We start from the raw sequence: 16685 nt of genomic DNA, 5'->3' as shown, positions 1-16685 counted from the left end.
GAAATACTTTATTCATTTTCAGTCATGCTCAGCTTGATACCCATGGTTACACACTAATACTTAACTTAACTCAGCGATTTCTATTGTAATAAGCTTCTGGGAAGGAAGACAAGACCAGTCTTAGATTACATTGTTTAAAAATGTTCACAAACTCTCAAATTTACTTGAGTACATTTTAATAAACCAAAGGAACAAAAGCCTAAAAAAGACGTTTGATTTTGATCCATAAATGGAAGTTTTAAACTTTTTCTTGTATTTCCTCATCAATTCTAAATTCTTGTTTATTATTACTTAAATTATGTCAGAAGATATACCCGGATTTATTAGAATAGCATTTTTGGAATAGTGTTGTAATCATATTCTTCACTTTGTGGCGTAGTTTTGGAACCAAGTGCTGTCATAAATAATTCTGGTGCGTGAATTTTCTTCTTCCATAAAGAAAAAGAAAAATTACTGTTTTCAAAAACGTTTTCTCCTTTGGCTATAAATTGTTTAACCATAGTGAGGTTAAGATGTGACGGTTAAGCTCATTTCTCGTTGGTAAAGAGTAGCCCAAGGGTTGGTGATGTGTGGTATTGACTAGCTGCCTATCACTTCAACTAAAGCAGATATCTCCCGAGTAGCTTTGTGCAAATACATAATTATCCCCCGGTGGCAGCGGTAATTTTACGGACTTACAACACTAAAATCCGGGGTTTGATTCCAGTGTGGCTTTATTACAAAACAAATAAACCATATAATTATAATATAAATGGTTTTGAATTTCGCGCAAAGCTACACGATGGATATCTGCGCTAGCCGTCCATAATTTAGCAGTGAAAGGCTATAGGGAAGGCAGCTAGTCATCACCACCCACCGCCATCTCTTGGGCTACTCTTTTACCAACAAATAGTGGGATTGACCGTTGCATTACAACACCCCTTCTGACTGAAAGGGCGACCCTCAGATTGCGAGTCAAGTGCCATAACCACCTGGCCATGCTTGGCCAAATATAAATGAAGGTGTCTTATCGTAGTAAGCACGGCTAAAATCCAAACTAAATTATATTGCAAAACATAATTCTCAACTATATCTTAAATATCCAAATTTCAGATATAACGTCAGTTTTGGTTTTAAACAACGCATTACTAAATATTTTCATTTTCAAATGAAAACTGTATTAGTGGTATGAATGCAGAGGTAAACTACCTATATATATCTCGAAACTTTTCAGTAATACTTGAGCTCAAAGTATTTATATCCCCCATATTTTTCATAAATGCTGAAAAATGAGTAAATAAAGCAGTTCCCAATTAATTTCTGTATATCCAAAACTTCGTTACATTTTACGTCCTCAGCCTATAACGGCTGCAAATCCTCGATGCATTGTTTTCAACATTATTACAACTAAAATTAAATGTGATCTTGGTGGTATATTGGGTTGTTCATAACAACGTGCTCTACTGAATTAGAGGATATATATTACTGTAGATTTAGACTTACGAGAGGAGTCTTTAAAAGTTCCTACCCTTGTATAATTAAGTAGACAATTCAGAATTATTTTTTGACGCAACGTTTAAAATATACAATTTCAATTTAGTTATAACAGTTATCTATAATACAATTATGAGATGAAATATTAAATATTTGGAGGTATAAAAATACGAACGAGAACTAACTGATAACTTCAATTTATTGCTTCTCTTCGTCACAAATTGAAATTGAAGATAAAAATATGAAATAAAGATAAGATGCAGTCTGAATTAGACTTGTATGTTTTAAGTTTAGTATAATTTAACCTTAAGCAAATCCAGCATTGAATAAATCTTCAGAAAACAAATATTTTTATTGAAAGTTTTCACAACTGTAAATAATGCATTTAATCATAGTAATAAACAACCTTATAATACCAAACTTGTTATTTTTCTGGAGTGTCCAATAAAAGAAAAATAGCAAAATTTGGTGTTATAAGGTCGTTTATTACCAATATTAAAATGTTTTTTTATACACCAATATGCACTACAAAAGTGAATTAACACATTTAATTATATTTTATTCTATTGAAAATCAGTCTATTATATGAAAATATTTTCCCATATTGGAAGGAGGATATTTCTACAAATGACTATTACTTATCTTAAATTCTACCATGGGTAGTAATTGATAAAGTCTAATACCGATATGAATTTTATGATACATATAATATGAAAGGTACGATTTAGTTATACAAAAATACATATAAATCTCGTATATAGGTTAGTGATTCAATTTCTTGACTCAATATATATATATATATATATGTATAAAATGAAATAAGTCACTGTTTGTGATGCAGTTATGTAGTTTGAAGGAAACAGTAATGTTAAATGGTATAATGAAGAGGACATCTTGGTAAGTTATTCCGTTTCTGAGCATTTCTTCTTTTGCATACCATTATTTTTTCCCTCGTCATTTTCCTAAAAATATTTAAATAAATAATTTTTAAGATCCAGCTTAGCATTATATCACAAACAATTTAAACCAGTAAAAACGTGTTCCTTGCCACTAGATGTATTATCTAGCTTAACATTGTATCACAAACAATATAAACCAGTGAAACCGTGTTCCTTGCCATTAGATATATATTATCCAGCTTAACATTGTATCACAAACAATATAAACCAGTGAAACCGTGTTCCTTGCCACTAGACGTATTACCTAGCTTAACATTGTATCACAAACAATATAAACCAGTCAAACCACGTTCCTTGCCATTATATATATTATTTATATGCTGCTTCACTCAAAATATCGAATTATAAATTAACAGCTTGGTTTTACGATAATACTGAACACTACACGTTGTTAGTGTATCATCAGTGAATAATTAAATAGCATGGGACACATAATAAAACACAATTATCTTCAAAATTCGTCTAAAAAAGTGACTCTGGTATGAAGACTGTTATGGTTAATTGTTACAGGGTTAACTGGTTTAATCCTACTAATACTATTTATAGCTAGCCAACCAAAACATCAAAGGAATCACTACTACTGTACGCAGTTAAAATCTTCGTAAGCGCGACCAAATTATAAAATTTAGGAAATATCCTAGTTATCAGGATTTGCCTAAATATATATATATATATATGTATATCTCATAAAGTATATTATGTAGCCACGAGAATTGCTTTATTAAAAATATATATAATATAGGCTTTAGAGTAGTATCTTTCATTTTTATATAGTAGCAGATTCAAATAATGAAGCCTGAACAGTTACAATGGCGCAACCTCAATATTATAACGTTAGTAGAGGATTAAAAATGACACACTGTATTGAAAACGCATTTTAACATAAAATTTGGTGCATTATCTATCGAATGGTAAATCGATTGAGAAAAAATAAAAAGGCACTCATAGAGTGCAACCCTCGCCCAGCAATGTTTTTGACTTTAGCTGCATCCAACCTAAAACATACACCAAATATTCCTCATCCCCAAATGTATAGGTGTAGGTGTTAAGATCACCTTTCTATCTTGATTTGTTCTCAAATTTAGCATGGTTTTGAAAGTCTCGTGGTTGATCTCAAGTGTGATTTTTCTCTTTGTACCACATTCAACAAAACGTAATTAGTCAGTTCTTGACCAATAAATTCTCGCAGGACAAGAAACCTTTGCACCAAATCTGACCAAAAATTTTTGAATTATACTGTTCTCACTCACAGGAGGGAAAATTATATCTCTGTCGTCGGAAGAGATAAAAAACAAAAACTTTGACATTTGTTTGCACCATCCAATGGAGTTACTTTCAGCCAGAAAGACAGTATCTATAATATACATGTAGATTATGTTATGAGACCAATTAATACAAGTATTTTAATCTATTTTTCCAACCTTATATTTTGCATAACAATTAGTTAAACTTACTGAGTTCTTATTTTATTTGCATGGTAAATAACTTTTACTACATTATTTTCTTTTGAAAATTTACAGTGGTAAGATATCATATAAATGGTAGTTTAACCTTACCTTATGAGTACATAGTTATCAAAACCTTCACGAGAAAATGACGTTGACGTTTCTATGATTTATTTTTATAAAATTTATTACATTGCTTTCATTCCCTAAGTTTAAATTCCTAATTGTCTTTTTGTACTGCAATCGTACGCCTTTACTATTTTATTACCCATCTTTCCATATCTCTTCAAATAATCATAACCGCTTTTTTATTGAAATTCTCCTTTAATTTCTTGAATATTTTTACGAAGATTAAAACTTTCATATGACGAAAAAATAAGCACTATTTCTATATTTGTACATTTCTTCACATAGATTTATAATACATACATGACGCTCCTTGAAAATGTATTTTTTGTTTGATTTAAAGCATTATATTGACTACAAAATAGGGTAGCATAAATTAGGCAATTATAATATTAAAACAACCTATATGAAATTCCACATCTTAACACATAAAATCTTATATTTTTAGTCTCACCTTAAATTCTTTCTTTTTGGTCCATCCTTTGTCAATATCTAATACAAAGTTAAGGTCTTTGCTCCGTCTGTGTGATATCTGCTTCTGTTGTTTGTCTAAGCAGTGTTACTTCCTCAACTGTAAAGAACAGGTAGAAAGTTATTTTTTTATTTTTAATTAAAACATATTAACATACTTAAACACAGTAGGAAATATCATGCGATTTCATTTTAATGTTTAATTCCACTAAATCGGAACAATTGGTTACTTCGTATTACACAGTAACATAACTGTTCATTTTTTATTACATTTAATTGAATCTATCTAGAATGCTTTCGTAAAGTAATTTATAATTTTACGTTAAACTACAAACATACATGTATCAACATTTTCAGTACTCACCTACAGGAACCATTTCTCTAAATCCAGTTATTGTTCTCACAGTAGAAACAGGAATCGATAATTGACTAACTTCTTGCAAAGGAAATAACCTGAAAACAATTGTTTGGTAAAACAAAATAATTCGCATCAAATCCACTTTGACGTGAATACAGAGAAAAGGGGACCTGGATTTGATGATCTGCTATTTCCATGTTACTTTATCATTTTTAAAATTCAGACAATTTCAATTCCCAAACTTTATATGAAAACCGCAATTTCTTCCTAACAACACCTTATTTGACTTGAAATAAGATAAATTGCTATTATAACAAGGAAAATTGTTTAATTTATGTAAAAGCGAGAACCCGAATTAAAATTAACATTTCTAAATAGAAACATAATTCTGAACTAACAGAAAACGCTTATAATGATGCATTATTATAGCATAAGAAATATCATTCCTGGGAAAATAAATTACTTTTTAGTTTTTCTGTTTTAGATAGATAGTTGATATTTTGTTATATTTAAAAACTGTTTGGATCATTCTTCTGATAAAATATCTGATGTGGTATTAACCATTACATATATGATAAAACATCTCACCAATTGGAAAAATACCAATGCTTAATTTACACATATTGTTCTCTCAAGCACATTTTAAGTATGTTATTGCTCTTAGTATAATGGTATAAAAATATCATACTCATGTTGATATTTGATGCAAGACGTTTGATGAAAAATACATCGACTGTTCAGTAGAGTCAGCTAACATTGTTCAGAACAAGACTAACTTATAATGCTTTTCTTTACATCTCTTGCATTAAATTCCTTGACTTATATAAATATTAGCTTTGACAAAACCAATATGTCATCTATGAACGTACTTTATATATGTAACTCAAGTAACAAAAACTTCTCCTCATTTGGATATCATTTCAAGTATCACATTAGTACCTTCGTTGAATCAAGATATTATTATGTCTCATTAGGTCTTCGAGACTACCTGAGATTAAAAAAAGAGGCTTAAAATGTCCAGCAAATTTACATTAAACGTATCTATTAGACAATCATAAAATAAGTTACATCAAAGTTATTAACAAGTGAACACTTTGTTTAACAAGGACCTGATAGCATTAAAAATACTAATGATTTGTAAAAGATAACAGTAAGAGACTCTATTACGTTCATACCTCTACGAGACTGATGGTCATATTTAGTTCAATTTGTTAGTAACACCACAAATAACTTTCCGTGAAATGGGGAAGAATCACTTGAGAAAACCCATATAGCGACAAAATGAATCTTTTTTTCTTTCCCAAACAAGAAAAAAAAAGATTGAAACAATGAAATTTGCTAAAAAGGACGTTAGCGCTCTTTAGCCCCCAGTGCCTTTGTACTTCTTTGAAAAGCAAGGTAAATAATGTATAAATTGGTGGGAACTTACTCATCTCTGTGGGGTTCTTCCACTTGACCTGAAAGTAAAATGAATCGTAAAAAAACATTCTATTACCATCAAAAACAAATATTTGATGCTATACGTAACTAGTCCAGAACACTTGAAATCCAATCAAAATGAATATACATGTCTTTATGTCACAATGTAAGCTTGCACGTGTAAGGATTATAACATGTGATAATTAGAGTTTAATGTTAAGAGCTACCAAAATATCAAACATATTTCATTAATTCTCCTTACAATAATGTTAAACAAGTATCAGTAGAAGTGCAGGCTCATATGTTCAACCATAAAGTTAGAATTTAAGAACTATTTACTGGTAATGATGTAAATAAATGCTATAAACTTGTCATCAATAGTAACATGTATAGTTTTGGTAATACTGAGTTTATAAAAAAAAAAAATGTTTGTTACGAAGATAGCTTTAAGAAAGATAATTGTTATCGTCCTGTTCATCACGATAAAATAAGGAGTCATAACTTTCGAAAGTAAATATATTGATAAAGCAGTTCACCTTCGATATTACTATTTCGTGTTGCTAGTAAAATATTAAGAAGAAAAATTACTTTCATGATACTGGCAGACCATGCATATCATCCCAACATACACAAATATATTTTAAGAAATATGTTACATTTAAATGACGTTTAATTATATCTGAACAAAATGTAAACGGAAATTTATCTCTGTCTCTGACTTTATGGCTTCACATTGAAACACATTTTAGATAATTTACACAATCAGTTTTCTTTCATTATTTCCAACATCTTATCTTTTGCGTTTTTGCGACTCAATTAAGTAGTGTTGCCTTTGGCTTTTGAGATAAGTTTAGCCTACATAAATTGTACCGCTTTCTGTAATATGCTGTCAGAGACAACTGTCCGATTCTCTATTAAAACTTATCTCTGAAAACCACCACGCGTTAGAAAAGGAAATTTCTGTCATCAGATATGCATCAGGAATTAAAGCGTATACATTTTGCGCTACCACTCAGAAATTATACAGTCTGGTTATAATACTCGAGGCAAGCGAGCATCGGATTCAGGATGTAATTGGAAGGACCGCAGAGAAAGATCCGCTGCTGCAGGGTGCTTAGTTAGTCATGGGCTGAACATACCATAAAATATGGCTGTTCGATCAACTCAAGCGAAAGGAATGCAGATTGCCAACACTGGTAAAAGTGTACTTAGCAGTATAATTTTATATCTAATAAATATTGCCGTGGGTAACCTTGGACAGATGAAGCTTTTTATTGACGTATATGCAAGAAATATATATGCTTCATCTACTGCACATATGTCATGCAGCATTAAAAAGATCTTAACTCGCCCCCTATTTTAACTAAAAAAATAGTATACTGTTTTTAAATGTTGTAATTTTACAAACGTTGCATGAGAAATGTCATATTAGATCATGTTTGAAAATATGTATATTAAAATTTGCATTTCTACTTACAAAATACCAATCTAAAAGGCGTTAAACTTTACAAATATTTCGTTTTTATCCTTATTGTCGTTGCTGTTAATATATATATATATTAAAAATGTTTGAAGGAAAAAAACATCCAATAAGTGAACGTATTTAACCCACTCTTTCAGTGTGTGCAACTTCACTTTCATCTATTTTTTCTATTGTTATAAACCACATAATTTAGTTTTTTAACAAAACTAAAAGGCATTATTCTGATATTGAAACACGTAAAAACGTGCCAAATTTATTTTCATTAAGACGTGTATGCTAGCATTAACTTATGGTTGAGCTTTGATTCAAATAATTAAAAAAATCTGTATTTTTCTTTCCATACCTTAAAAACTAAATAATGATAATTATAATTTGCTCAAACAATTTTTAGTATTTACATTCAAATTAGTAGATTAGTAACAGCCAAGTTGTTGGTTAGTCGATATAAACGTGACTTCTCGTCCCTTTATTTAAAGCATACGTGAATTATTTGCGGCTCTGTGCCCACGTGCCTTATTTCGATTTAAAAGTACTATTCTGTTTATGAAACTTTATAACAAACCTGAAAATTGAGACTGTTGCCTCCGATAATATCGGGAAATGATAAACCCAGCAGCTGTCAGAATAATAACAACTGCAACAGCTCCAGCAATTGCGGCCACTAACAGGCGGACTTCGATGTCACCTGAATCATCTGAAAAGTTAATAGCATAGATAAAAATAAGATATAATGCGTTGCAATGAGACATCAGTTTCCAACTGTGTTAATTAGAGGTACATATTACCTTTTCTTTTATAACTGTATATATAAATATGAGTTCGAATGAAGATAAATTAATTATTAATTATTATAAATAGATAATTATTTCGGACAAACAAAAATTAATATTAACAATACAATGTCAGAAATAAAATAAAAAAACAACATGTATCCAGTTTTGAAATTCTTAGTTTGTCCAAAACGGAGAAAATTGACCACAAAAATTAAACGAGGGTGGAAGATGATTGTGCTGTACACTGTGAAGTATCCTTTGTTGACATAACCAATGAAAGTAATTGTATATTATTGCACAGGGCTTGTGCATCACTGGTACGCCGACGGCTGATTTTAAAGATATGATAGCAGGATAGGCAAGGCCGATTTGGTAATTGTTGACAAAAGGTATAGCATTTTAATCTGCCAGTAACAATAACAGTAGTTCAAATACAGTTACAGCTGGAGTATAGTAGCAAAACGCATTGAATAATTATTAACTAAATAATAGAACAGGATAAAGTGCCCCTTCATTCAATTATTTCATGAAATTTGTTAATGGCTGGACTGTTGATGTACTTTGCTATATTTTTTGTTTTGATGTTTGTATTACTTGTGATATTCTCTGCTCTTAACAGTTACGCTTTTTTTTTTACTTTACATGCAACAGTTTTGATGTTGAAATGTAAGTTTATTTTGTAAAATGAAGAAAGCATATTTAATTATACATTAGAAAATAACTGAGTTATTATCAGTTTGAAATTCTTAAATATCGTATTGGACAATATATCAATTTTGTGACTAATTATCTGCTTCATTTTTAATGCTTAATCTTAGATCCTAACTAAGTTAGCTCATATATATAAATGCTATTAAACTAGATTCTCCATTTGTAATGATCTTACCAGAATGTTTTCATATCATGAAATGAAATAAACTGATATTTGAAAATTAATAATGTTTTCAATCTGGTAGTTGTCGCAAATGAATTTGCACATACACTTTACCTTTCAGTTCTTGTTTTGCAGAGGCTGTACGTGCTCTCAAAATTACTGATTTACTTCTCCCAATATTATTTGAAGCATACAACACAACACTAAAGGTCGAGTCTGACGGTAATGTCTGAATTCCAAACACAGGTATCGTGTCATGTGTTATGTTAGCAAGGAGTCTATGCTCCATTGCTGTTACTTCATACACTTCCATGTGGAAAGTTTGGTTGAGTCCTCCGTTGTAACCGTCCTGGCAATGAACAGAAAATCCAGTGGTTGACTGGTCGAAAATAACACAATTTTTCAGAAAATCGGGTTTGCCTGAAAAAAAAAGAAAGGTCATTTATCGAGGAAAATAGTTTTAGAATTGCAATGTACATTTTCAATAAAAAGTTCTTATTTAAAGAAAAAAATTAATTCAGGATTTCATTTAAAGTTTTTTTTTTAACTCTACATAGGACAGTAACATATGGGGTTGAGCACTCAAAGTGATCTCTTTGTAATGATCTGTAACTTATGTGTATAGTTGTTACATCTCAACTAATACTGGGATCGCATTCTTCTCCAATCTTTATGCACACAACGAGAAAAATAACATAAATAACAATTCATATATTGCTTGTCAAAACTCAGTCCATGTTTTAAGTTCACTCGAGAATAAATCTAAATTATTAGTAAACAAAAAACATCATTACAGAATGTGTAGATAAGTATAAACCAGATTCAAATAGCTCACGTTACTTTAAAACGCCATTTTTATGGTATTGTATGAAAAAATTGATACTAAAAACATAATGGTATAGTTCTTTCATATCTTTCGAGAAATCAAAAGGAACTGAGAAATTCCCTTCTGAAAAAGATTGTCAACATTTGTCTTAGTTTATGATTTAAGAAAATAAATCATGTCATATTAATACGTTTGCTTACTCTAGTCTAGTTTCATAGCGTTGTAAAAACAACATTATTTGAGTTTCATTTTTTACTTGTTCATCTCGTTCTCTTTTTCTTTTCAATACTGATATTTTATCATAAGAATATGAACTGAATGGATTTAAACAAGTAATAACACCAACTAAAACTTTTTGTAACTACACGTGAAGAAACTAAAACAAAATCTAAACACAGTTTTATAAGATCATTACAGTAATTAAGTAAACAAATAAAATCTATATATATATTTTGAATACTCGTGCTGACCGTTCTTCTTTTTTTTTTTAATACCAACATTCATGTTTTGAGTATTTTATTGAATTGCCTGGTTTCAATCGCAGTATGAACATTAAATAATTATATTTATAAATACGGATATTCAAGTTATTATCAGTTGTATTAGAAAGAAAGCAGATTAAAGCTACATGCTTAAATTATAAAATGCCAGCAAAGAACTTAACCTACCTACCGGAAGAAGGTGAAAGACACATGGTACTTGTTGAACACCAATACTGTTGCTCGCTTGACAGATGATGACTCCATAATCAGAATCCTTTGATGGAGTATAGACCAAAGTGTTTAAAGTCATATTCTCTTTATATCCGTTCACTTCTTCTATATTTGCAGAACTTTTTAAGTACCACTGAAATTTAAGGTCAAAAGGGTTGGCATGTACCAAGCATTTTAGTGTTACGCTGCTGTTTCTCATAACTCTGAATTCTTGTTGTTTCCTTTGGGCACAGATGGGAGCAACTGTTGTTAAAATATTGTTTAAATATACATTAGTAAGTTAATAAGTTTTTAAAATTATTATATGGATTTAACATAACCAGTAAGTCTAATCTCTTAAGTACATATTCATAATCATAAGCTCAAATAATATGTTTTGGGCATTCTAGAGTTATTCTTTTTCCATGAACATATATACCTACAGTAAAGACAAAAGACAGTGTTTCTATTATATATATATATATATATTATATATTTACATATTGTACAGAAACTATAGCATCAGTTTCAAAAGTTACAAAAACACCTGATGTTATCTGTCATTTTATAACATGTAGCTCGATATGACTTCTATACTGCGCACAGCACAACTAGTATTATCAAAATAATTATCGAATGCATTCTGCAAGTAAAGACATCGCAAGTGGCGACACTCATCAGAGATGTCTTCGTGAGTTAATTTCAGTAAATTTTGGAGTTAGTGGTTATAGTATAGACATTCATATCATAATTGTTTCATCTAAGGGGTCGCGGATTTCAAGAGCCCGTAGTCGCAGGTCAGTACTGAAAACATCAGTCACGAAATGTTTCCTATGAATGTTTATCCTTATGTATCATGTCACATTTCCAGACTTTTAGTAACATAAGATCAAGTCTCTTCTATTCGATAGCTAGTCTTTTTATGGGTACATGCATCCCCACTGCCTGCGACGAAACTCATATATACCTATATATATATATATATACTCCTTTCCCAGACATCGTAATTAAGTACCGTGTTATTTTCAAGCTAAAAATATAATTTTTGGCCACTCTTTTAAATTGTCAAATATGCGTTTTTCAGACGATATCTCATTAATATCTCGTTTCTGATCATTAAAATAAATTTTATTATCAAAGGCAAACATTTTATCCCTAAGGTGGTTACGAATAACAGTTAACTGAAAAATTTCAAGGCCGCTATCACTCGATGGGACAGTGGTTAGTCTACAGATTTGTAACGCTTAAATCCGGGGGTTTATCTCTACAGTGGACACAGCAGATAACTCAATGTGGCTTTTCTATAAAACAAACACAACAACTAATTTTTAAACATGAAATTATATAGAATTTGAACAAATAACTCCTTTGTAGCTTGATGATTCTTAGAGTATTTTTGATGTGAGCAATAATATATAATACTCTATTTATTCACAGTACTTAGTAATTCACAACAGTTACGCACATTTCAGGTTAAGAGTAATTCTATTACTTTCAGCTCGTCCTACATCATTATAAGCTGCACAGTGGTATCTTCCTCTGTTTTTTGGTTTTAAACTCCTTATCTCCAAAGTTGCATTGGTTATAACGATATTCTCACTTTGATTTTTTTGTAACACACGATCATCTTTTATCCACTCCAATCTCTTCAACGCCGGGTTTGCTTTTGTGACACATTTCAAGAAAATTTCATCTCCTTCGATAAGGTTTCTCAAGTCTGCATCTGTCTCGGGCGTCAAGGATGTTTGTGGGAGATCTTCAATTAAAAAAAAGAAGAAGAAGAAGAAATCAATTTTGTCCTTGTATTGTTAGCCCTATCACCCTATAGTCAGAAGATTAAGACTGAGTAAGATAGTAATTATTTACTTATAACTGTTTGTTTGTTTGTTAAGACATAATGTATAGCTTGGTTACTTCATTCAAATAAGTTACGGGAGACGGTAACTTACAATGAATATCCAATATTCGCCCGTCCTCTAAGCCACTGTTTGGTATCACCGGATTATCTGCTCGGCAAGACAAGTAACTTCCGTTGTCTTCAACAGATGGGGTGAAACTCAGTTTGCTGAAAGTGGAATTATCTGTTTTCGCAGTTATTGCTGACGTAGTAAGTTCTTTGTTTCCTTGCCACCAGGAGATATGAGCCGCTGGCTTAGAACCGTAACTATGGCACTGGAGCTGAGTTCTTTGGCCAGCACTTAAAGGATGATGTGGGGAAATTATCTTCACGAATAATGGCTTAACTGTTGACGATATGTTAAGAATGAAAAGAATTAGATGACTAAATCGCATCTGAGCAAATTTAAGAATTAATATAAATTAATAATATTCCGGAGTTGAACATAAGTTATCTCAGTTTGATATGTGAATAAGATAGAATAATTATTCAAAAGTCAGTGAGATGAAATAATTATTCAAACAAATATAATTTACATTATTTCCTCCACCTGTCGGAGTTATGTCTTGCATATGTTTTCCTGCCTGTCTATCATTGTTCTGCTTATAAGCAATTCTAGCCAAGGCATAGCGGCTCACAGAACTGTTCTGAGTTTTTTGAAGCATACATTTTAGCTCATAGCCCTGTCATCACATTACAGTCTTGAATTCAGGAAGTCAACCCCTTTCGATTGATCCTTTGATCACATCCAAGGTTTTATAGATTGATTTACATTAATCCTGCCTCAGTGAAATTCAATTTGAAATTATTTTAGGCAAGATTAGAGTAAATTAATCTATGAGACCTTTTCCCTCCTTTTTATTAGCCATATTTTAGTGCTGCGCGCGTATACCCAATTCCATTTTTTTTTACTCGTAAGAATTTCTACCAGCCTACCCTCAAACTGAAATTTTTTTAGGTAGGATTAGTGTAAATTAATCTATAACATCTTGGGAGCGAGAAAATACATCAATCGAAAGGGTTTGACCTCCTGAGTTCAAAACTTCAGTTAGATCTCAACTAGATGACGAGCTAACAGATAAAAGTTTGTACTTGAAAAATAAAATAAAATCGTAGCCATTATATGGGCCGCTATCCCACGGCTAGTAAAGTAATACAATACTAGTCTTAACTTTTTGGTACGTTAAGGTCAGTAGGCGTGATTGTAGCTGGAAGACCTGGAAATATTGGCCATTAACATCAAAATTTAGAATGGAAAAATTAAGTATATGTTATTTCAGCTAATACAAATAACGCACTAAAATTTTTAACATTATCACACACAACAAACAAATAGTGAAGATAAATAGGTACTAACGGATCATTTTTACAATAACTGTGCTGCTTGCAGGCAATGTCAGATTGCTGTTCGATGACTTACACGTCAGACTCGAAGAATCGTCTTTTCTTTGTAAACTCTGAATTACAAGCTCATTCCTGATTTTATCTCTCGAAACTATATTTGAGGAATCATCAAACAGTTTGGAATTTTTCCACCAGGTGACGTTAGGAAGAGGCTTTCCTGAGAAGTAAAGTTCATTGTTAATTAATAGGAGTCTGTTATTTATGTTGAAATAAGGTCATCTATTTTAGAAACGAGATATATATATATGACAGGTATATTCCTCTTAAACTTAAAGGGAACATGGGCTACGTTAATATTTCATGAAGTTATTCTAAAAATAGAAAATTAATTATTTCAAATACTTATATTTCTGGCAACGCAAACCCAAAGATCATTTTTCAAGTTTTATTTTGCTAAACTAGTGTTCATTATGAGAAGTTAAAGGCAGAAAAGACATTGTATGTGTTACAATAACTTAAAATTAGAACCCCTGAAGAAAGCTCTCTTCACATATTCTGCGTTGTGAGTTTATTTTTCAAAACCAATGAAGGTGCATCCACATAACTAAAGTTTCACGATTAATGTAGTACAGCAAGGTTACCAACAGTTGAAAAAACGTATTATTTTACACCTGATATACGACATGTGTTGAATTGACCAAGATGTGTAAAATTAGGCGTTAAGAGAAAACATCTATTTAATATACTTTTCTATGTTCCTATATTTATTTCGGCATTATCTATATAACAAAATAAACTCTACCGCCCACAGACACACAGGTAAGGGCAATAGTGTCCCCTTCTTGAAGTCTTTCAATTGAACTTTCGACCGTTTCTTCGTCCTGGTCAACAATGAACACTCTTCTGGGAGGTACTGAAAAAAAGATATATATAGATTATAGTTGTTTGTTTGTTATTAAGCACAAAGCTACGCAATGGGCTATCACTGCTGTGCCCAACACGGATATCGAGACTCGGTTTTTAGCGCTATAAACCTTCAGACTTACCGCTGAGCCAGAGGGACTATACTGTTTTAATGTCAGTCGGTTTGGACTATTTTCCACGATAGCAGAAACAGCATGTATATAAATAAAATATTATAGAAAAATACATACTGAAACTTAATTTATCCTATTTCTTGTAACATGGATATTATCATTTCAGGTACAGTCTATTAAAACTGTGCTATACACAGAAGATACACATATGTTTCACAGTTGCATATATTTTTTGACAATTAATTTATTTAGTGAAGAGTACTTAAATTATATATATGCACAACCATTTAATTTTCCCTTTATTCGTATTTGTTCTTTATTTCTACAATATTATTTATTAGAATATTCACCCTCCATGCAATTTTGTTTTGGAGATAATGAAAATATTTTAATGAACATTTTCTTGGTCTTTGATTAATTCAAGAATATATGGTATCAAAATGAATTGTTCTTAGTGCGATATATGTAACGTGTATTAATTTAGTCACTATAAGTTTCATTCTCTATTTCACGACATTTTATTTACGTAATTGAAAACAATGATTTAGTCTAAAATATTGTTTTCCTTCTTATGATACATTTATCACGTAATTGTAGAAAAAATATAATAAATGTCTTGCGTAGTGTATTAGTAAATGTCATGAACCAATCAAAAATAAGTAACAGAAAATAAACACATTCCTTTAAGTTCTAAACACGTTACCCTAATACTTTGCGTTGCCTTTTTTCTCGTTTGTGATCACACTTGGTATTTAGAGTAAGAAATTTCGTAAGAGAATCTGTTTAATGTGGTTATCAGTGTTGAGATATTTTCTACAAGTTCAATTAAAAACGAAGTTTTAAAATTGGAAATACAAACTGAAATATTCTAAAATAAAGAGATTCAATTCCCAAACCTTTTCTTTATTAAAAGTATTTTAAAATTATTTAGCATTTTTAGATATATTCGAGAACAGCTGCTCAAGGGCTATATGCGCTAGCCGTCCCTAATTTTGAAATGTCTGACCGAATAGTTGGGTTTGATCATTATTCCCACTGTCAAAAAGCGTGATTTTTTTCCTGTAATAGGACACGAGCGATGGACCCCCAGATCTCACTCCAGCATTCTTAACACTTGGCCATGTTTGGCCTGTTCAGACTAATCTAAACCGTATCGCTTTCATCTGCAGCGCTATCATTTAAAATATAGGTACGGTGCAAATTTTATAAGATTTTCTACTTGGTCAAAATTAGCTTAAGATTACTGGTTGAATAATGAAAATTACACACCTTACTTAATATTATGTATTACAATGTGCTTGAAAGTATAACAAATTCAAACGTGGAATTTTTTATGAAATATACATATTACTAATATTACCCAAAAATATACATATTAATAATCTTTGATAGGATATTTAGGCAGAGTATTCATAATGAATCTAAGTTTCCAATGGACAGCAACTGCCTGTGGTCGAAACCTACAACTCTACAGGACGACGCTTCGAAAGTCTTCCCCCTCTCCCGAC

General features: G+C 31.1%; 1 protein-coding gene across 3 annotated transcripts in view; it reads right to left on the bottom strand.

Annotated features, from left to right (window-relative positions):
* Window positions 1-1989: 1989 nt before the first annotated feature.
* LOC106466144 (hemicentin-2-like) overlaps window positions 1990-16685 on the bottom strand; it is a 40106-nt gene continuing 25410 nt past the window's right edge. For 2 of the 3 annotated variants that reach the window (XM_022394036.1, XM_022394084.1), the window contains exons 6-16: window positions 14943-15053; window positions 14154-14357; window positions 12849-13142; window positions 12365-12655; window positions 10876-11163; window positions 9496-9801; window positions 8297-8428; window positions 6262-6289; window positions 4839-4927; window positions 4458-4574; window positions 1990-2435 (exon numbers count right to left, since the gene is read on the bottom strand). In XM_022394036.1, the coding sequence (XP_022249744.1) occupies window positions 4507-4574; window positions 4839-4927; window positions 6262-6289; window positions 8297-8428; window positions 9496-9801; window positions 10876-11163; window positions 12365-12655; window positions 12849-13142; window positions 14154-14357; window positions 14943-15053 (1811 nt within the window). In that variant the 3' untranslated portion in view covers window positions 1990-2435; window positions 4458-4506. The remainder of the gene's footprint in view (window positions 2436-4457; window positions 4575-4838; window positions 4928-6261; window positions 6290-8296; window positions 8429-9495; window positions 9802-10875; window positions 11164-12364; window positions 12656-12848; window positions 13143-14153; window positions 14358-14942; window positions 15054-16685) is intronic. The other variant, XM_022394138.1, reaches the window with a different exon arrangement.

This window comes from Limulus polyphemus, unplaced genomic scaffold, assembly GCF_000517525.1.
Source record: "Limulus polyphemus unplaced genomic scaffold, Limulus_polyphemus-2.1.2 Scaffold2, whole genome shotgun sequence".
Taxonomy (NCBI): Eukaryota; Metazoa; Arthropoda; class Merostomata; order Xiphosura; family Limulidae; genus Limulus; species Limulus polyphemus.
Note: the sequence above shows the minus strand (reverse complement) of the source record. Positions and strands in the feature narration are given on the sequence as shown.